Raw genomic sequence first — 22,881 nt, forward strand, 5'->3', positions numbered from 1 at the left:
GGGTGGATTTACAATAGAACAGGAATAATTACAGTTTTTTGACGCAGAGGTAAAATAACAAGAAATCAACACTCAAAGCTCATTTTTGATTTTATGTGGCACACTGTAGCCCTGCAGCAAGTTGGAACATTGATGAAGACAAGCGTTGATGGAAGCTGCAAACACACAGTGAATTGATTAATCATTCGTGCATATTTTTCATCTCAAGCCAAACTTTGATTTGATCCTGCATGTGTTAAATTAGCGTTTTGTAACTCACCACAGGGCCTTCATAACCCACAGTCCTGATGATTCACTGTAGCTTCAGTCGAGCTTGTCTGCACAGTATGTTTTCTAGATGGGAGCAGCTGCCACTTAAGAAACCATTAGGTAATGATGTGGGGATGTACTGTCGTGTGGTTTGAAAAATCAAGCCTAACTAGTCTGCAGCTGCTGGGATAGTGTATTGAATCAGAGCGAAGTCACAAACACACATTATTAGAACAACTATCTTTGGTCTGACCATTGTGACTCAGTTCAGATTATTTCAGTATTTCCTTGGCCTGTCTTCCATTTCTTTCCTTTCCTTTCCTTTCCTTTCCCTGCATCCCTCACACACACACACATACACACACACACATACTGCATACGAATATGCTTTTCCTGGTCCTCAGGTATACACCAACTTCCACCAGCCTACAGGCCATCTGCTTACAGTCAGCCTTTGTACAACCCTGTGGTGAATTTACAGCTGCTTGTTGATTGCATTGATCTTTGGCTGCCAGTTGGATTGTTATGAACACGTTTCATTCCCTTGAATTTTCATCCAATTTGATTTATGGTCAAATGGATGGTCTAATTTAAAAAGAGAGTGACTTCAACACGGAGGAGTCACTGAGAATTTTTTATTCATAGACTTTTTTTTTATTAGCCCACCACCAGCTCCCCTTTATGATATATAATGTTGGATTTTCATTATCAGGATTTAATGTTTTTCTTTCTTGTAGTTTAGTATCATTTGTCGACCATGAAATAACTCTAAACCTTTGGCCACTGGTGCTGTGTAAAAGAAACACTCCCCAAACTACTTATCACATGTTTTTGTTCTTTCAGTCAACAAGACTTCCTAATTCCTTCAAGGTATTTTCTTTTATGAGTTTGGGTATTGCTTTCAGAGAAAATGCTTGTGTTGCCAAAGGTGCATGAAAGGAATTTATGCTTCCACATTTCTTTAGTCTTAACCTCGCTAATACCTGCAACATAAACAGCTGGTAAAAGACAGAATATTTTAGAGAAAATGCTTGTTTTCAGAATGAATTCCAGGAAGTGACTTTTTGATCAACTCGTTTTTTTCTAAGCTGGTAGAAAGGGAAATGGGAAATTGAACAGGGTAACACAGATGAAGCAAGTGACTGTTGATAACTCTTTAAGAAACTTAAACATCCTACAGAATTTATGAATTGATCTAAACATTCAAATTAACATTTGAATTAACAAGGATGAATGCATTCCTATCCTTTTAAAACTGTTTTGGGCATTAGACAGAAATTGAATTTAGAACTAAATCTCGTTTCATTCAGTAATGTAATATCTCTGCCTGCCACTAGATGGCAGCTGCTTCTCAGCAATCTTTCCCCCCACTTTTTTGACAAGCTGATCTTGATTTAAATTAAGGAAAACGATTTTACAGTTAATTTAGTTGCATGACAGAGTTAGTACAAATTTTAAATGTGAAGCTAATGCCTTTAGATCAAACATTAGGCATCAACTAAAAATGTCAACTGCCTGCACTATGATGGAGTTTCTTTTACACATTTGATACAATCCTTTACTTTCTAATTGTGTCTTTCGTAAAATAGTTTGAAGACCCCAGGTCTCTTAGAATTTTTATTTCATTGGTGCGGTGTATCATTTGTAGCCTTACAGAACTTTAATCAAAGTATAAACAAGGGTGAATTGAAATCAGTTTTAAACAGATTTACTGCCTGCTTCTACAAGTATAAACAAAGTTTTTTCAGACGCTGTGAAAGACTTGGTAACGTCGCTGATATCACTGTATTGTAGATAACCAGTGCAATCAAATGGAAAACATGTGTATTTTAACTATAATAATTCAAATACTTGAACGTACATGTAATTTTATTACACATGCTGTGATTTTCCAATGTTAGAATTATTGTAATATATTAGAAGCGAAGCGTCTAAAGACGCTATTGTGAAATGTGAATACTGCTCAAATGATCTAGGCTGTGATAATGCCAAAGACGGCATCTTAGTGTTTTCATTTCAACTTCCTTTGGTTTTAATATCAGCCAAATGTTTGCAAGAATCCGTCTGAATCATTGGGTCAATTTGAGGCTAACACAAGTCAGTAAGTACACTGCAGCACATTGAGAGCACACAGAAAACATGTGGAAATGACTAAAACAGTGATTACTAATATATTGCCTCAAAACTCTAACTTACACCTCATCATTTATCTAAATGAGGTGACTTAAATCAGTAATTTCAGCCAGATGTTTAATTCCAACATTGTTCCTACATTGTCCAACTGAAATCCTAAACTTGCAATCGGGTGGAAACCAGGTTAACAACATGCCTGTGGACAGAGCTGTTTGTCTAGAGACAATGGACATAACTTAGCCCCCTGTGGGGAACAATTATTTATATAGGTTGTTTTATAAAATCTATAAAACCACAGCTTTGTGGGGCTGAGAATAGGGGGCATTTCAGTCCAGTTACTAGGAAACAAGTAGGAGGAAGACAACAGTTGAAGGCAGAAATCTGGGTTGGGTAAAGATAGGGTAAGACTGCTTGAGAGATAGACATGGGAGTGAGGGTAAGACAGATAAACTGAGAAACTGCTGCAGGGTAAATGTGTTTCAACATATTTCCTTTGGGCACTGATCAAGGCCTGGAAAGAAAGGAAGAGTGCTGCTATTTCCATGCTGTGTTGTTACAGAGAGATAACTATTGATTCTGCTAAGCTCACTTGTAATTATTCCTGTTTCTATGATCAAAAACACACTTCCAATGTGAAACCCAGAAATTCAAATGGTGGTTCATGTACAGCACATCATTAATACACACCCAGACACACATGCACCCTCTCATGTTCCATGCATTACCATCTCAATGACACTAAATATAGTCCAGTCCCCCCAGTCCCTTCATCTCCTGACATCAATTGGACTGGCTTCGTTGTCCGTCGGTTTCTGTGTATTTCTCACAAACTTTTCTGTGTCACGTTGAAAAGTGGGCTCCGGACGATGGCACACTGACCCAGCACAGTGGTTATTTTTGGGCAACTTACTAGGTTTTATTTATGTTTTGGAGATTTGAGGCTGATTTGAGTCAGATGCAGTATGCACAATCCAGTAAATGAGAACAGACACAAGACTGTGTAAAGAAGATGTGGTCTTGACTCCAAAATGATTAATTCATCATGGTTGGCATTGTGCCCTGTGCCCTGTGCAGAAAAATGACTTTGCCGTCATGGTTATATTTCCATCCATTTTAATCAGTTTGTTTGACATTTAGCAACATATATCTGCTGTGCAGACTGAACAAATTGATTTAGTCATGAGTCACCTCTACACTTATCACCTACTGCTCTTATTATTCATGCAATAGAATAACTCAATGTGCCACAGGTTTGATAGCAATCCAAACATATTTCTATCTCAAAAACAATTAATTGAATACAGTTTAGACCGCAATGATGTCTCTGGGATTAACAACAGAATAAACAAATAGCTTTTGTGGCTATTCTTTGTATGTGTGACTGTCCTTCCTGTTATTGCATAAGCTTTTTAGGAAGGATAAAGAATAAATAACACGATAAAATGAAAGTGCTTCAGAAAAAATGAATCAACCAGTGTACAATGGAAACTTGCCAGAGAGCTGTAGCCAAAAAATAAATGATAACACAATATTCGACTGTGTTAAAGTATCCAACAAAGAGCAAACTCTGTGGGCAATAATCCTCAGCTTGATAACGAGTAGCCCCCCTGGTGGCAACACAAAACAAAACCATTTTTGTCTTAAATCATTAGTTTGATAAAATTGGCCTAATTTGTTTCTCCCATCTTGTTCCTACATGCTTGAAACTCTTTTGATGGTGCTCCCCTCCAAGTCTTGAACACAAACTCTTCGTTCACCGCACTTGCTGTGTATAAACTATGTAAGTTACAGTTTATCTTCCCCACCACCATCCTTCTTGTAATTGTGTGCTGTATCACATAAAGTAGGCTGAGGCATCTCACTATTATTAGTCTTAGATGAGTATATATATATATATAGGAGATGAAGGTGTAGAACATCAGATAATAGTCAGACAGCTTCAAGGCTGCTGAGACAGTATTTATATGAATTCTAGACAGTTTTCAAAATTAACATTTTTTGATCCTCAAGCACACAGAAATACTCAGCAGCTATTTCCTATTACATAACATTGCAATTTTTTAATATCTGTAACTTTGTGTGTGTGTGTGTGTGTGTTAACGAGCTTTTTGTTTTTATGATGTGTCATAAACGGCAAGATTACTTCAAAGACTTTAAATGCTGGAGTGAGTTAATGACATGTAAGATAATTTGACATTGATGGGCGAATAATGATAAAATGGTGCTTTTGCACATAAACGTTTTATGTTATGTGCAGCATCTCAGGCTGTATGTGGAAGATTTACTACATTATCTTGTCACAGATATCTTGTTGCTATAGAGACTACTTCAGCTGTGAAAGAAGGAAAAATGTGATGTTAGCCTGTCAGCAGTCACAAACACTTGCATGGAAACATATGCATCGTTTGAAACAACGCTCTGGTGCAGGGCTTCTTATTGAAAAAAAATGTTTGTAGCTGAGTTCTCGAACATCGTAATTTAACATACTAAACTAAGTGAAATGTGGACTAAACCCTCTGAAGTTAATTAAACATGTTTCTCCTTCCAACACAGTAATAATGCAGTGATAAAAGGAATGGAGTAATGAGGTAAGGTAAGGTAAGCCCTGCAGAAACAATTATGGAACTCTCAGAGGATGTTGACGTGTTGATCGCACTGCCTGAGTGTGTTTTGATCTTCTCTTTTTCTACCTGTGCAGTTCAGCCCCTCCCATAGCTGTCATCAGCTGCGTGCTCCACGCTTATGAAAATGTGTTGACAAGTCTGGCTTAGACACTCAGATTCCTTATCACTCTGTGTGCGTGTGTCTGTCTCACAACGCTGTAAATAATGTTTCTTATTTGTGTTACATTAGCTGCCAGCACTCACAAAGCTCCACTCACAGCACTTGGCACACAGTCAGATTAATTTATCATTTTTCTTTTCCTGTAACAGCTCTCCTACCTGATGGTATTTGAGACAAAAATGCATCTGAATGTGCAACCTTGTTGGGCAGCTGTAAGAAACGTGACTGAAAGCATTTGAAAGTAATGTAGATCATTTAAACCTTATATTCACTTTAAGTGAATGTGACAACATATATTTTGAAAATGACATTACATTCATATGCCAACAGCACATTCAAAAATAGTTGGGTCGAGGGTGCGTTTACCCTCATGTAGGATCACCTCTTATTTCCAGATATGGATCAGTGTTTGTGGTTTTGAAAGCGAAACGCTTCTCGTTGTTGTATCATATGGATTTATCCTGCTCATTATCTCACAGAAACAGTTTTTATTTAATAGATAAATAAGGAGATCTGGCAGCATATGTTGCCTCAGAGCCTGTATCTTCTTTATAATTCAGCTTTATTGGGTCCATAACAGATGCTTCATGTTGACTCCCCCCTATACTATCATGGATGATGGCTTTTTAAAGCGTGTCGCTAATCGCCGAAAAAAAAATTGGTTGGTCCGCTCCTCTTTAGCCTGGAGAGTATAGTGTCCATGATCCTGGGTATAAACTTATAGTCTGATGACTTCTGCTTCACCGCCACAGGTTTAAACTGTATCTCTGAGGTCAGACACACAGTATTCTACGGTGTTTCTTGTTGCCATATATTTATGGAAGAATTTTAATTTGTTAACCTTTTTTAACTTTAAGTTGAGAGATTTCACTATTTTGCATTATATAAAATTCAAAGATATGTATTTGTGCAGGTCATTTAGTATTACTTCCATTCAGAATGGAAAGAAGGCAAAGATCATTTTGGCTACAAAGAATAAAAGATAACCTCCCATTTCCTCAAATGGGTTTAGGTTTTACTTTGAGTTTAAACTGTGTCAATGCAACATTTGAGACATTATGTATTTTCCACCAAATATATAAATATTTGGTCTTTCACTTCTGTTTTTCAGAGGGTATGTCGCCCTGCTGGGTTCGTGCTGACTTGAACCTGAAGTTGTGGTGCAATGGGAAATATTTTTAGCAAGGCACATACAGTGCTACCGAACTGTCATCTTCTCACTTCTCTGCTCTATTCGGCGTTGACGTTTCAAAGATTAGGCTGGACAAACTATCCAGTCCAAACATTGCAAGAATGTTTTTTTTGTTTGTTGTTTACCTTTTGTTTGTTTTTGGGTTTTCTTTGTAGATATATATGCAGGCTAGGGAAAATAACAAAGAAAAGATTATTTGCAGTTGGATATTGATCATGAAACTAACCGAAGCTGTCAGAGAGAATGGGATGAGACGTGAATTCAACACTTCGACTGGCTTGGTGAAATATGTTGGCAGGAAAAGACCGAAAATATTCACATATGACAACCGAAGGTGTGATGTAAACACAACTGTGCTGAATTCACAAGTGGGCTTTCGCGTGGCAAATTTAGTAACGGCACTACAAGCTGAAGGGGAATGTAATGACCAGGTTTCAGACACAAGCCTGTCAGATAGCTCCAGTCGCCTGTTCTATTTCTGAATTCCAATCTTTGTACCCACCTCAGTCCTGTGGCAGAAAGTCCCATTACCAGAATGGGGACTGTCAACCTGCTCTCAAGACAGCAGGAACCTTGGTTACTATGTGCTCATGAGCTAGATTTGTGTAAGTTGTGCATCCGGTATATAAGAGTTCCCTATACTGGCCTCATGTACAATTAACTAAATTAGATGTCAGTTCTGCAGAATATTTACCTTTTTTCACTTTGTTAACCTAGTTTTATAAACTGGTCTTTAATGCAGATCTACACACGAAATCTGTTTTTTATAATACATGCAACCTACGGAGATCAAAAAGACTAAGGAGCTTCAGTTTTACAGATTATTTTATGAAAGATTTCATATAAGTGATATCACATCTGTAGGACTTTCTTCCAAAAAAGTGTTTTCTCTGTCAGAAAGTTTTTTAAACGTCATAAAATGTGTTTTTTTTTTTTTTTTTTTTAATCTTAATAAAACGCTTGTGAATGAATTGAAAATACAAGGTAATTACAGTGGACAAGTTGGCATACTTTTTATGTCAATTCTGTTTGATTAATGTATTTTCACACCTGCTTTTTGACAGGGTGTCTTTTATAAAGTTTTTTAGTTTGAATTAATACTTTGCTTTAAATATTAACCTTTATCGATGCATTTAATTAGCAGTTGGAGTTGATTTACTAAAAATGTATTGAAATGTTTTAGTGTAAACTGGATGAATTATTCAAGAAAAAACTTAACAACTGTCATTACTGCATGCATTTAAATTGTTAACTGTTACTCGTTAATGTCAAACATTTGTTCTTTAAAGTATTTGTAAAACGTTCTATCAACAACTATAAACCTGCTCATTAGGACTTATTGGGAGTGAGTCAGAACGGTTATTAGATAGAGGTACTAATCAACCTTTCTGCTATTTTTGAAGTTCTAATAAAAGCTGGAATTCTTAAACCTGCATCAAGTTGAAGCTGACTCACTGACTCAAAAAAACCCAAAAAAAAAACCATTGAAGTCCAAACTATTATTCACAACACCAAGGCTCCAGCCATTTTCTTTTCCAGGAAAAAACTCATCACCGTTCCACCCTAATCTTCTCTGTTTCTAACATCTAATTACCATAATTAACCCCTTACTTCTCAGCCGAGAAAGCTGTGCCACATCTTTTGCAGGCAGGAACAGTTTAATGTTATCACTGGCTCTCTTGCCCAGATACCTACACAAATGAAGTGGCAAAAGTTGCATTTCTATCAGTCAATTAGCTGATTCTGAAATATTAACGAGTATTTTTTTTTCTGAAACTGTTTTCCCTTCTAACTCAATGAGACTATTATTGGAAAATTCGCAGATGTCCATTAAGCAGAAGAAATCAGATTTTATGCCTGTTATGGGTTCTATTTTTAACGGCTGTAATGTGTTGGAGCACTAATGAGTTGGGGGCCACACGCCATTGATCACTGCCTTCGTCATACTGCCATCACGAAGTCCTCATCAGTGCCGGTGTTGTGGTTAACTCTCTCCTGTGGTTCGGTTCCTCTTTTCTTTGTCTTCATTTTCATCATCATCAGTTTTGTCTTCCAGTTAAATGATGTGATGATAGCTGCTGGACTTTTATGTGCCATATAATGATGCTTTTAAGATAAATGCTGACATTCAGTCATAAATCTTGTCTCATATATTTTGCAGCATGCAATTGCTTTTCGGAGTCTTATCACGTTATTTGAAGAAGGAGACTGATACTATTATACTATTTTGATTATAGAATCTTATTATATCTTAAAAGACTAGAACCAGCGATAGATTAATCCCAATCTAGATATCTAATGACTACCTTTGTCTGTGGCATTTATCTTATTTTTTGTCACAGTTTCAAGTGAAATCTTAATTCTTTACAAAAGAGACAACAAACATAAATGCCTTAGTACCACGCTGAACCAACTGGACCCTGATGTATCTGGCAAATATTACAAATTAGGCTTCTTCGGGGCTATTTTCAGCTGCAGATTATTATACATTTGATTTGCTAATGAGTATCAACAGCCCAATTATACATTGACAAACTTGGGATTTGGAAAATCATTCATTAAAATAATTAAACATGTCACATAGTGCAATGGCGTGGCTCGCACATTTGCTTCTTATTTGTTTAATAAGGGTGGTATAGATAGCCGTTTATTTTTAGATGCAAAGAGAAATAATTGGGGATTCTGGCTTAAGCCATTTTGCTGCCCCTATGAGACACGAAGAGACTGTGTGTGCATGTCTTTCTGTGTTTGTCTATGTTTAGCTCTTGATATGCACACGGCCATGTCTGAAAGTTTGTAAACCCTTTAGAATTTCTCATATTTCTGCATAAATGTTTTCACTCCTATGAATAGAAGCTGAATAATAGATAAATTAAGATGATAATTAGGAAAATGATCCAGCGTCAATCTCTGTCAGTGGCATAAGATTTTGTGCACTGTTGTCAGTGTTTGGTTTGACCCGTCTCATGCAGCAATGAGACTCTCATCCATCCAAACACGTCCCCATGAGGCGTTTGTGTATGCCTGCAATTACGTTTGTAGAATATGCAGCCTGGAGTGGTGATTCTGAACGTGTGTGAAGTCAATTGAAACCCAAGCCTAGCCTAACCCTAACCCACAAGCCCGCTTTGCATGGAAATACTCTGTTGTCAGCTGTACTGAGGAGCACACATCTTACATCTACCTCTTGGTTTCGGAGGCTATAAAAGCCCAGTAGATAAACTATACAACCATTTTTCATTGGCTGTTTTTACAACTTGGTCCAGTTTAGCGCTGGATTTGCAAAGAAACTGAGCCATTTAAGTAAAAAAAATTGTAATTGTCTGAGAAATAATTTCTTCAGGGTTTATTTATTTATTAATTTAGCACTAGCTAATGCTATTGGCTTTGGTAATGAAGATGATACACAACCTCTTTGAAAGATTAACATTATCGATACAACATTACTTTGTTAATTGAATACTTTCTAGTTGAATTGTTTGTTCTGTAATTCAGACAACCTGTACCTGACTGGATAAGGTATTCAACGCTAGTCCTCTCAGCACTCTAATTTGCTTCATTGAACACTATGTACAGCTCTCAGTGTGTTAAGATTACATCATCAGCATGTTTCTGATGAAGATGTAGGTCTCCAAGAAAAATAATTTATGACATTAATATCTACAAAATTATTAAATGCAGTTGTTAATAATTGTTTACCAGCATCTGTTGCTAACTTACAGCTGCACTGCTAAACAATTTCTCTCTTGGATCAGTAGAGTAACTACCTATATTTATATAGAGTCTTTTTGGTATGAATGGGGGAATAGCCTTAATATATTTGCATTTACTGCATTAAATTGCACAGCAGAAGCCCAGGTTTTAATGACAAATAATGTACGTAAACACACCATATACTATAAACTGGTATCAGCGACAGCCAGCATGACCTTAGCCTACATACAAACATACATAAACTACTGACATAGTGTTAAAGCCTTGATGGTTGAACCTCTCCAGGAACATGTTCAAGTTCAGACTCCAGTTCAAACTGATATAGTTCCATAGTTCTGTCAGAAACAGTCACTTTCTGTTCATAAACTTTTTTCCTCTGCCCGGGGCTCACTTAGCTGTTGTCATGGTGAGACGAAATCATTAATTTTCTCAACAACCCCTGGAAGGGAAGGGAAGGGAGGGGATGGGGGGAGTGAGTAGTTGCTCATGTTGTCCGCCCCTCAAAATAGCCCAGTCTCAGGAGAGCAGGTCACTGTGCTTAAAGCAACAGATATTTTGACCAAAGCCTGTCTCATACATTTCAATAAGACATCACAAATCTGCCTTTACCATTTGGGATGAGGGGACAGCAAGAGAGACAGCAAGTGGGAAAGAAAGAGAGTAACAACAAAGAAATTACATTCAACCAGTCGGTCAGGCCAGTAACTGCAAGTCAGATACCTGCAGCTAAGGTATACAACAAGTAAGTATACAACTGAAAACAAATATGTAAGCGAGGAGTGTAGGGGGGAGGTGCACAGTGCATCATGTGAGGTCCCCCTACATTATAACTAAGGAATCGTTATCCAAAAGGAAAGTTTTAAGCCAAAACAGAGTAATTGACAGGGTCTGCATCCCAACCTTAAATAGGAAACTGGTGCCACATGAGAGAAGCCTGTTAACTGAATGGGTTTGTCTATCACAAGTAAGCCTGCACTCTAACCAAAGTGTTCATGTCAATATACACTACAAACATGTTCTGAAGACCTGACTTCAATAGATCTTTGTTCTTTAAATCCAAGGGGACATCCACTCACACCTAGCTGCTATCCTATTGACTGAAAACCCCTGAAAAACACCCTCATTTCACCCTCAGAGTAACTACTAATGCTAGAGGTTCATATGTAGAAATGGATCAGTTTTCTCAATATCTAAACTGTGTTGGATTGTTTAATTATGGCCCCTCTATCTAGGTTTAGAACTTGTGGACTTTGAAAATGTGATAATGTTGGTCATATGGGCATAAGGAGAAATTTCTGAATGGGTCAAGCACAGCTGTAAGTCTATATATAAATATATGTACACCAAAGTAGGCATACAAGTGTGAGACAAATTAATACATTTAAAACTCCTGTAATTTTTGTAGTTTCTATCTATATATTGTCCTTTGAGGATGTTTTACAATAATATGAGGAACAGAAGTTTATAGCCCAAAGGGAAAAGCTTGTAGAAAAAATTATTAGTTTTATCAGTTCATTATTTGTTTTGGTCTCAGGGCTTTTTTGTTTTTACAGTACATAGACATATTAAACTAGAGCAGAATATTTTTCAAAGCTCTTTGTCTTTATCAACCTCTTCACCAGCATGTCTGTCATATCTGACAATGTGAATTGGTCCCTGTTCTCTTATTTGACCTCTTCATTGTAGAAATACCACATTCTCATGGGAGAAAGCTTATGATAATTTCCAGCCAGCACACAGCAGTACGCTATTATGACTCGCAATAGTAGGTTTTGAACCCTGTAATTACACAAAGATGTTCGCTGCTGTCCCTTTGAGTGGCTTGTTGGCGCTGGATGTTTCACAACAGGTGTTTTTTCCCCTCCAGATCAGATGCGTGACCAGCATTCAGTTGGCTGCCCTGCAGGCATGACCCAGGCTCCACAACACCAGTCAAAACGAATGTTGTTGCACTTCTGCCCAATAACAGTTGACCAATAAAGAGCTGAAGTATTACACCTTAAATATAAAAGAAAGAAAGAAAGAAAGAAAGAAAGAAAGAAAGAAAGAAAGAAAGAAAGAAAGAAAGAAAGAAAGAAAGAAAGAAAGAAAGAAAGAAAGAAAGAAAGAAAGAAAGAAAGAAAGAAAGAAAGAAAGAAAGAAAGATGTAGTATGAAGTTAATGTTACATAATATAGCCTGTTAGTACCTGAAATAACAGGTTTACAACCCACCTAATTACTATTGCATGTAACTGGTGAGCATAGTCGCTTGAGGATGGATGCATCCAATTTTTTGTTTTCATTACATGGCGACTATTGATTCCATGCATGCATGAACCTGTTTCCCTTTCCTTCATCTTCTGTCAGCACACCATTTGTTATGATTAGGTCCGCGCTGAGCAAACTGTATGGGTTGGAAAGAGGTTAGGTGAGGTGTGTTGAGCCTGTCGCATTAGGAGACACAGTTGTGTCCTCTCCTCCTGCTCCTCCACTGCGGGGAAAGAGGAGACGCTTGCTTTACTATCCTGCTGCAGACAAAACAGGCTGGGGATGTTATTTTTCCCTGCGTGACGCGTAGTTGACAGCTTGTTTTGTCCGCGTTGTTTCGGGGAAAATGTTGTGGAAAATAACCCAAGTTCTTTTTCCGTCGTGCTCTTACGCACGCGATAGGATAACGCTCAGGTGGTAGGTGGTCAACAGAGAAGAGGGGAGAGGAGACGGGAGTGATGTGCTCTGAATTAGTCAGTGGACTGCCGCTAGTTTATGTAAAAATCCATGGACCAACCTGCTCCTCTGCTTTTCGCTCAGGATGGCTGAAGACGTGACCTGTTGCAGCTTTTGTCTGAGATATTAGTGTTTCGGATGGATTAAACGGAGCGAAATGAATCAATATTTACAGATTCGTTTTAAACGGCAGTTTATTAAATGAAGGGGAGCTGACTTTGACTACTTTTTGGATTTGTGTCTTTTTTTATGTAGAGCGCGCTTTAAAAGAGGTAAATCGTCGTGGTACTTTGATTGAGCTTCCCTCTACACCAACTGGTCGATTTTGAAGTTTAAGAGCGCGGAGTTTTAGCAAATAATCCCCGATGATGGACTGAAACTAATCAGGATCTCGCCACCTCGCTGCTGTCACTGAGCGCAGCACCGCGCCCTGCTTTTTAGAAGACTATAACCTCCTTTCCTCCTCCTTCTCACCCTGTCTTCCCCCCTGTGTGGCTTGGTTTTGACAGAATGGCCCGCTTCGGAGACGACGTCCCGGGCTTGTTAAGTTCAGGGGATGGAGGGTCAGAGCGCAACCGGAACCGCGATGGAGCGGCCGTGTCTACAGGTGGGATCTCCCCAGCCTTCAAGCAGACCAAAGCGCAGCGTGCCCGGACCATGGCCTTGTACAACCCTATTCCGGTCAGGGAGAACTGCTTTACCGTCAACAGGTCGCTCTTCATCTTTGGCGAGGACAATGTGATCAGGAAGTACGCCAAGAAAATCACTGAGTGGCCATATCCTTTTCTGACTCACGGTCAAAGCATGCTCACCCAGTATGTGCAATAAATCATGTATGACTAAAGGATAGAGGTAAGTAAGTTGTTACCAGCAAACAACCACACAACAAAAAGTCTCACAATATATTTATGACTCTTTACACTGAATACAATTTTCTCATGAGTTTAACAATTATGCACAGTTTCACAAAGAGCAAAATTCACGAAACAAGCAGATTCTTGCAAGTGTTGTTTCCTCTGCAACAGATAAGCAATAGTAAATTTCAGCACCGTGGACAGCGCCCACACAAGTGCGCACACAGACATACAAGTTGTTTGAGTGAAATATTACTTCTTTATATAAATGAAAGGATTATTAAGAGATGTTAGAGAATCCAGTGTAGTATAATAGTGTAAATGGAAAATTAGCATAAAGCAAGCACAAAGTCTTTTTCAGCACGTTTGGGGTAAAATTTACCAGACATTACAGAAAAAGTGTGTGTTAGTGGCAAATGGATTAGAGAAACACTGAACTTTCTCTATTAATGGCTGCAAATCTTTTCTGTCAACAATAAACCATGAAAACCTGTTAACACCTTTCTCATTGTCTTCTATGAGTCACATATAGCAGATATAACAAACTTAGTCAGAGCTGCAATTATCAATCACTAAATCGTTTAATGGATCACTGCAAAATCTGTGCTTTTATTACCAATTGATATATTCAGTATTCTTTCTCTGTGTTTTATCTTTTTTTGGTTTTAGAAGTTGAACATTTAAGGATGTCAGTATATATTTTATAGTGAATTGCAGGGATTACAGCCCTAAAATGTCCCGACATAGCTCGTCAAAGTATTGCCATTAGAGTACAGACAATCATCACACAGATCTTTGTTACATTATATTTTTATTCATTTCCCTTTGTACTGTAACTTGAACAAGTGGCTACATTTCCTAACTCAACGACTCCCTCCTCCTTTACTGAAAAGGGAGAGTCTGTTATTCTCTGCCTGTTGCTGAGGACCACACACAGATGTCGATTGGTGGTGTGTTTGTGCTGCTACTGCTGTGCAGCTTACCAGGTGTCCAGGCCAGGTGTGGCCTCTTTACAGACTATTGTTCTGTTCCATTCAGCAGCTTCCTGACTGACTGACTGGAAGACTATGTCTTTTGAAAAAAAAAAAAAGCAAATAGAATGAGCTTCTATTGCTGATCGTAGCTCGCTGTTGTTTTCTTTTGGTTTGCCTCTGTAGTGAAGAGATTAGATACAGACACAGGTTTCAAGCAAGAGTTGATGAAAACACTTGAAGGGTGTGTGTCAGTTATCACATTACAGATATTCCTACCCTCCAGTGGTTTGGTCATTACCAGTGATTATACTATAACTGCACTTACAGGCACATTTTACTCTGCAGCAAGAATGAATTTGGCTTCAAATCACAATGCTGTGCGTGCTGTTGTGACCAGAAGGAAATAAGCCAGACTGAATAACCTCCAGGTTAATGTGATGTTGTGGAGGGAGTGTCTTATTGCATCTAATGATCTTCACTGTATCTGATTAACAGACATTAACAGGAATTATATGTGATGTTGTCTGATTGTTGTGTCTTATGCTATTATAGCTAGTCATTACTCACAGACTCATACTCTATTATATTGTTTGCTAATAAGGTTTTGAAGAAAGTGATGCTGAGCTCTGGTCAATATCCACTGTGACTGTGATGATCGTGTTTCAAGTGAGAACATTCAAGCTTAGCAAATTCGCAGATAAGCAGAAATATTAACGTAGCTGTTGCTTACACACAGCCCTATCACGATTAACAGAAACTTCAGTGTACATGTTCACACAGACACTTATATAGATTCTGAAGAGCTTTTAAAGTTTTTGCTTGGACATTGGCTACTCTTTCACTCTTTCTTCATCCAGTCCTTCGAGCTGTCCATTTTCAGAAGAGTTTGTATTTTCCTTTTAATTTATAGTTATTTTTTGGGTTTAAGCCACTCTTACCACTGACCTATGAACCATTTAAAAAAGACTCAGTATTCAAGGGAATGATATTTGCTGTATCTTTACATAACAGAAAACTTAACAAATAATAAATAGTATATTTAGGCACTTTGTTACGAGCAGCCTGTCACAAAGACATAATTTGTTCAAGTTACTTTAGTTACATCTACAAAAAATGCCATGACGTGAAATCGTATCTTTTGCACAAATAAACTGATTTGCAAAGAGGTATTAGCAATAAACTTGACAAATCCTAACATGGTGGGCAGTGTGTTCTCGAAAGTTTTGAGGAAACTGGACAATTGGAGGACACACAGGACCCGAGAGATGCATCTGACTCCTCAGTCAATCCATCTACTACTGACCAAAGCCTCATCAGAAATAGTCTCCATAGATGGGTGGCTGTCAAGAAGCCATTTTTAAGGAAGAGAAACAGGGAGAAAAGGCTGAGATTTACCCAATTACACAGGTACTGGACTGGAAACCAGTGGTAATATATCTTATGACTCATGAATTTAAATATAATTTAATTAAAAAATCATTGTTGGTTCAAATCAAGGGGCTGCACGGTGGTGCGGTAGTTAGCATCGTCGCCTCACAGCGAGAGCATTCCAGGTTCAATCCCCTTTCTGTGTGGAGTTTGCATGTTCTCCCTGTGTATATGTGGGTTCTCTCCGGGTACTCCAGCTTCTTCCCACTGTCCAAAAACATGCATGTTAGGTTAATTGGTGTCCTTAGGAGTGAGTGTGAGCGTGGATGGTTGTTTGTCTCGTTTGTCTCTGTGTGGCCCTGTGATGGACTGGCAACCTGTGCAGGGTGTACCCCGCCTGGGATAGGCTCCAGTCCCCCCACGACCCGACCAACAGATTAAGCGGGTATAGAAAATGGATGGAGAGATGGTTCAAATCAAAATTGGTCTGTCATATGTAGAGGTAACACTGGTTCCCTTGAATTAAAAGCCTTTTTATTTGCTTGCATGATTCATAGTTTGATTCACAGCATTAAATGTCTTAATAAGAAAATAAAATCCTCTGAATATGTTCAGGTGCAAAGACTGGACTGAAAACGAGTGAAAGAGCAGCCAAAGAAAAACTTTGAAAGAGCTTCAGAAAGCCTGAAGTATTGTTGCTCAAGACCACCATAGATTTCATCCAGTTTCTTTGAAGGAATACATAAAGAAATAAAGAGTCTCAAGACTTTTGCACAGTACTGTAGCCTGTAGAATACTGTACTCCTAGAACAAAATAATGCTTTAATTAAACTGTATTTGAAAGGGTATTTCCACATTTTGACAATTATGCTTATTTACCTTCTTATAGAGACATGGATGAATTAATGAAAATGTGCTCTTGTATCTATTCAAAATCAAGATGAGTTCAGTAGATGAGAGAGTAGAAGAAAATAAAAGGTTGATACGGTTAGCCTCACTCTGCGCAGGAGTATATGATTCACCCTACCAGCTCATGTAGATGTCACCAATTAACATGTTACCGAAGATGCCTACTTTTTAATCCACTCAAATTGTGGTTTTAAACAGAGTTTATCTACTATTTCTTGGCAAGGTGCAGTAACTTCCTGGAGTTTTGTCGTCACTGTAATGTTGCCAGGCAACCAGCATACATTTTGCCTTAGCACACCAAGCAAATACAATCTTCAGACCTTGTGCATTTTACCCCCTCTGAATTTAAGGAGCTTTTTTACTTTTTTAACCCACTGCCTGAAAGTAAACTAAATTCTGCCCAAAAGTCCCAACCCTTATATGGACCTTTGGAAAAACAAGAACCATGCAGAGTGTCAGTCTAAAACACACAATGGTGCTCACAGAGTTTAAAGTACAAGAGCGTATTTACACACTCACTCTCAATCTCTGCGGGACATCTGGTAAAGGTCAGCCTTGTGTTTGGAGCACAAGTTGCTGCTGTCACCTCACTGTAAGAGGCTCCTTTTCTCTAAGTGCTCAATTAGCAGCAGTGATCAATTCAGGAATGATCCTGATACTCATGGTTGGACTAATAACACTAGAGGCAGAGTGGCATGTGTGGACTTACAAGAGCTTGTTGCACAATGTTTTCATATTCATTTGAGTGCATCATGTTTTTTTTTTAGACCTCTGTCCAAGCTAATGACAATGAGGTGTGGTTAGATTTGTGCATTTGTAGAGTCCTACTGTCAGGCTTGCTTGCCTAAGGGTGCAGTTGATGGAGGCTGATGGAGGCCTGGCAGGGAAGAGGCAGGGCTAATGAAGCACACAGTCTCAGGTTAACGTGGCATGCCTGGTGGGGCCTGGCAGCTGCTCCTCTTTTCTGATCCCCACTGGGATCCCCTGCAGTGGGAAGTTTCCCATTGAGAAGGTACACCTCTGAATAATTGATTGTTGGATTTAATAGTTTGTTTCCTTCGTAGCGCAAACAGAAATTGTCATCTGAAAGTTGATTAGCAGACTTAGCTTGATGTTAAGTAAGAAACATTGTGGCAGGTTGATGGTATTGGTCTTCAGCTATGATTTAGAATCACACTTCTCACTTACACATCGAAAAAGGATTTAAAATGCATCAATTGGTAATTTGATTATGGTCACATTAGGCTGTAAATTCCTTTCATATGCCACCAGAGTCTTCTGGAAGTTGAGGCGGGGGCGTTAATTTCCTTCTAACTAAATTGCATCCTTGCATGACAAATGGAAATGGACAATTTGGAGGGAAATGACCGTGCAGTGTCCAGTGTTGTTATGGTACTTTACTCATTTTTTTTCCAATTTTTCCCCCACCTACTGACTGGTTTTTCACATCTTTATCGAAGGAGGATTCATAAAGTTAAGACAGATGAAGAACTATTGTTTATAGCTTTTTATCATAGTGTCATAGTTACCCAAAATCATTCAAAGCCGTGTCCAGTTTTGATTTGCAGTATAGTGAGCTTCTATTTGACCAACAGGTTTCTTCTAACTGCAAAATAAATGAACATGACAAAAGACAGACACTGTGCTAAATCACAGCAGTCAAACAACTCTTATCATTGCTCACAAGCTTTCCTCAAGTTTCCTTTGGTATTTTGGATCAATAGCCCTCTGCAACAATCTCAAGGTCAATAAGGTTGGAAGGCTTTCTTTCCATCACTCTTGTCTTTCCTTCTTTAACCCAAAATCCTAGTAGTCCCAAAGGTTTTACCAATGAAAACAGTATCTCTAACATAAGCGTTGGAGCATTATCTCTCTCTTGTTTATTCTGAACCAGAATAAATCTATCAGTCAATAAGAAAATAGCTATGTGTTAAAACTTGGCATGGGTATGAAACGTTTAAGGCTTGATGGCAGAGGAAGGGGCTGTGGGTCAGAGCTGACATGGTTTAGTGGCAAACCTGCAGTATATAAACACATCTTCCTCTACTATGTCCACTAATATTCACGAGATTGATCAGCCAGCTCAAGTAAGCCACTGAGGAGAAATGGGATCAAAGGGACCAATGGGATCCACTGAAATAGCCAGTTAAATCCATTCATTTGACAACAACTTTTACTTTTAAAGAATATTTTAATAACAGTTTGTCTTGAATTCTCAATAGAAATTGAAAAGTTGCAATGTATCAATGGCTTTATTCCCCATGCTCAAACAGAGTATATTTTCCTCCAAATACAGAATACACTTGAGTTTTTTCCTGTGTTTATGTATTTTCTGCTGCCTCTAACACATATTTATACCCAGACACATGCCTCAGATAATTCACAGATTTACAGTAAGCCAGGCTCAGATGTCAGCACTTTATTTAGATTGTCTCCTCTATGTAATTATAATCATTGGGGCTCGGATTCAATCTGGGTTTGAACGTATTCACGGATGCACAGGGCATCACACTTCGTCTCCGTGTCTATTTTTACATGCATGTTTGACGAGTCGAGGCAGAGTGCCAGCGTCACTGTGACTCAGATGGCTCACGAGACGCTTCACTCCTGGAGCTGGTAGACAAATCACGACTAAAGTTACACATGAGCTGACGCCCAGAACAGCACAGAGATGGGGGGGGGTTGGGACACTTGTTGAGTTTGTAACTTTAAGTTAAGTTGATGCTGAATTGTTCAGTATTGATTGAAATTCATTAAAGTGAAGGGGAAGTAACGAGTTAAATATGACACCATCTCTCTTTATGAAATAAAGACACAACATTGTTTTGTCACACAAGGATAAAAAAAGAAAGTGAAAAAGATAACAGTTGAATAAGAATCAGCTTGATATATAGTGTAGCAAAATATAGCCTCTGTGTCTGAACATATGCGAGCACAGTGCTACATCCCCACAGATGGTTCAGCTGCCCAATAACCGCCTTGAAGCATTGACTTTTAGGGGCTGCAAGAGGAGCCTGTTGCCGTGGATACCTCCCTCCTCTGTCTTTCTATCTTCATTTCCTCACTTTCGTCCCCCTCTTACATCCCTCTCTCCTCTCATTCCCTCCCCTCTTTCAGTTTATTGGGAGGATTTGAGGGAATGTTGGGTGTGGCTGCTAGCTGACGCTGATAGCCTCCAACGTGCCCATTGTGAGCCCGCTGATTGTTGCCAGGATAAAAAAAATAATTAAAACGCAAATGCACACCTTCTCTTTGAGATATTATATATATGCCATTAATTGTATTTGTCTTATTTTTTTTATTTTTTATTTTTCACCCAAAATTCAGAGCTGATATGTGGTGCAGTCTTGGTTTAACTCAGAGCCACTGCAGGCTAGTGGGAGTATTGTATTTGCTCTGTTTATTTAACTTCTCATCACTCATTTGTCCCTGAGTAACCCTGCTGGCTAGCACTGCCAACACAACATTGATCTGTCCGGTGTCAGTCTTATTTGGTCTCATTGCCTCCTCCACACTATCCTGTTTCGCAAGCTTCTGTTTCTCTAAATAACCATCCTCTTCTCCTCCACTGATCAGCCTTCATCCCCCTTATCACTTCCTCCTGTTGCATTCTTCCCTGTAATGTCTGCTTCCCTTTCTCTCCCTTTCTCCATCTCCTCTCTGCAGATTTAAGCTCCCTTCTTTTCCTCCCTCTTCTGCACTTAACAAGGGGAGAGGGGGCTGCCCACGCAGAGCATTAGATAAAAAGCACATTGCAGGCTTAGCTCAGCCCCGGAGCAGCTGGAGTTGAACCAACAACCAATACAGGTCTCACAGTACATGCAGTGAAGCTTGTAGTGAGAGTGACCCTGTTAATGTGATCAAATCTCAGGCTTACTACCATATCCCTCCTTGCAAGCCACCTGTGATACTCTGGTATATGAGTCCCTGGCGGTTGCAGCTGACCTCAGATAAGGCAAAGCTTGTGTCTGGTTGTGTCTCAGCCCTAGGACTTAGAAATTGCCTGTTTGATTCCTTCTGATGCGGAGGGATCGATGTAACCCTTTGCTTCCTTGACAGTGTAATTGCAGCGCTGTTGGGTTTGGTTAACTTTAATTAACTAACTCTTGTTCTTTCTTTTCTTAATCCTGTACCTGAATCTTAATGCTCTCTCCATAAAAGAGTAGTCGCTGTCTGTTGCCTGTACATATAATTATTTGACCACACAGATTACTTTGTATTCCTCTCATGAAAAAACGTCATCACATTTGTGATTGTGGCATAGAAGCACTCAGGGAGAGACTGATCTTGTAAGTTGGCTTTTGTTAATTTGCATCACTTGAATACATTACTAAAAAGGACAATAGTACTATTACTTTAAATCTTCTTGTTGACAACAAATCTCAGCAGCAAACAAAACTGACCATGAACTCTTCAGACTAATAGATTTAGTCTCTATATCCAAAGCCTTCTACAGTTCGAATAAGCCATATTGTTTTGTGATTCTCATGGTCTCTGTTTTTTCCCACATCACCAAGCTGATGCAGAAAAAACTCACAGCTGCACCAAATTTGTAGCTTACATTCCCACAAAATACAATATCTGTTTTGATGTTTTTGGACTATTAAAGTATTTGTTGAAGTGAGTGAGCAGAGTTCGGTGGTGTTCAGAGGCTGACTAATGATTTTTTTCACATTGGCTGTTTCATATTGACATTAAGAGAAATACACACTCACTTTGATTGCTTGCATGTTTTCTTTCAGTTAGCAGACTTTAACAAAATTGTGCCAGTATCTCAGTAAAGAGCTCCTTAACTTCAGACCTCCACTCCGTTTGAGTACATGATCCTCGCCACTATCATCGCCAACTGTATCGTCTTGGCGCTGGAGCAGCACCTTCCTGGGGAGGATAAAACACCCATGTCCAAGAGACTGGTGAGATACCCACACATGGAAACAAAACCCAGACATGACACCTGGGTGCACATACCTGATGCCTCTCTTGCTTCACACCAACAGGAGAAGACAGAGCCCTACTTCATTGGGATGTTCTGTTTTGAGGCAGGGATAAAGATCATCGCCCTGGGATTTGTGTTTCATAAAGGTTCCTACCTTAGGAATGGCTGGAACGTCATGGACTTTATTGTGGTCCTCAGTGGGTGAGTCAAACAGTGTGCCTGTGTATATGTGTACATTTGGATGATGATCTGTGAAACAGGATTAGCATCTTGAATTGAAAGAGATGGGGATTCTAAGAGGTGGTATGAAAATACAGTACATCGTGTTCTTGGGCTCTTCTAAATTGTTTAAGGCTTTTTTCAATGTGAAGCTTATAGTTATTTCTAGAACATTTATGCTCATTTTTGACAGCCTTCATCCTTCTGTACGCTGGAAAGATTTATTATTTACTTATTTAGACTGCTAAATCTAAAGGGAACTTTTTTTTTCTCTAAAAGTAAAGGTCACATAAAAAATCTTCTTTGTCCTATTTCTTATTTTTAGTAATCTTCATATAATTTGCCAGTGTGCTTGGGAAGTTATGCTTACTTAACCTTTATTTGACCGTGGGTTTTATTGTATGTCCATATAATTTAAGATCAGTCATAATACACCATAAGATTAGACAATGATTTACCTAGGATAAGTGTCATATCAGATTACACATTCATAAAGACACAAGCTCAAAGTGACAGCACCTGGATGAGGGGCAAACGAGACATGCCAGAGCTGCAGGTCACATGACTTGTTGGTCTTGAACACTTAAGTAAAAAAGCACACCCTGAAAAACCTTTTTTTTGTCTTGCAGATTCCTCCCATTTGCATGAGGTTACAGGTTCTGTTCAAAGTCATTACTTGCTGTGTTCGAAAACACACCAAAATGTGATGCTGTCTGAGCTGAAGTGATACCAAGAGCAGTTGGTTTGTGGTGTTTACAGCTTTTACGGAAACACCTTATTCTGTGTAAATACGATACATCCAATACATGGCAGTTGAAGACCTGTTGAATATTGTGTGCGGGAAT

The 22,881-nt window shown here is 38.8% G+C and overlaps 2 protein-coding genes across 8 annotated transcripts in view; both read left to right on the forward strand.

Moving 5' to 3' along the window:
• Window positions 1-13,624, forward strand: part of LOC140311933 (uncharacterized) — a 34,135-nt gene extending 20,511 nt beyond the window's left edge. For both annotated transcript variants that reach the window (XM_072389542.1, XM_072389543.1), the window contains exon 3: window positions 13,286-13,624. In XM_072389542.1, the coding sequence (XP_072245643.1) occupies window positions 13,286-13,604 (319 nt within the window). In that variant the 3' untranslated portion in view covers window positions 13,605-13,624. The remainder of the gene's footprint in view (window positions 1-13,285) is intronic.
• An 8,047-nt stretch (window positions 13,625-21,671) lies between these two features.
• Window positions 21,672-22,881, forward strand: part of cacna1ea (calcium channel, voltage-dependent, R type, alpha 1E subunit a) — a 61,309-nt gene continuing 60,099 nt past the window's right edge. For 5 of the 6 annotated variants that reach the window (XM_072389537.1, XM_072389536.1, XM_072389539.1 and 2 more), the window contains exons 1-2: window positions 21,672-21,794; window positions 21,879-22,018. In XM_072389537.1, coding sequence (XP_072245638.1) covers window positions 21,702-21,794; window positions 21,879-22,018 — 233 coding nt within the window. In that variant the 5' untranslated portion in view covers window positions 21,672-21,701. The remainder of the gene's footprint in view (window positions 21,795-21,878; window positions 22,019-22,881) is intronic. The other variant, XM_072389541.1, reaches the window with a different exon arrangement.

This window comes from Leuresthes tenuis, unplaced genomic scaffold, assembly GCF_036924035.1.
Source record: "Leuresthes tenuis unplaced genomic scaffold, fLeuTen1.0.hap1 SCAF_7, whole genome shotgun sequence".
Taxonomy (NCBI): Eukaryota; Metazoa; Chordata; class Actinopteri; order Atheriniformes; family Atherinopsidae; genus Leuresthes; species Leuresthes tenuis.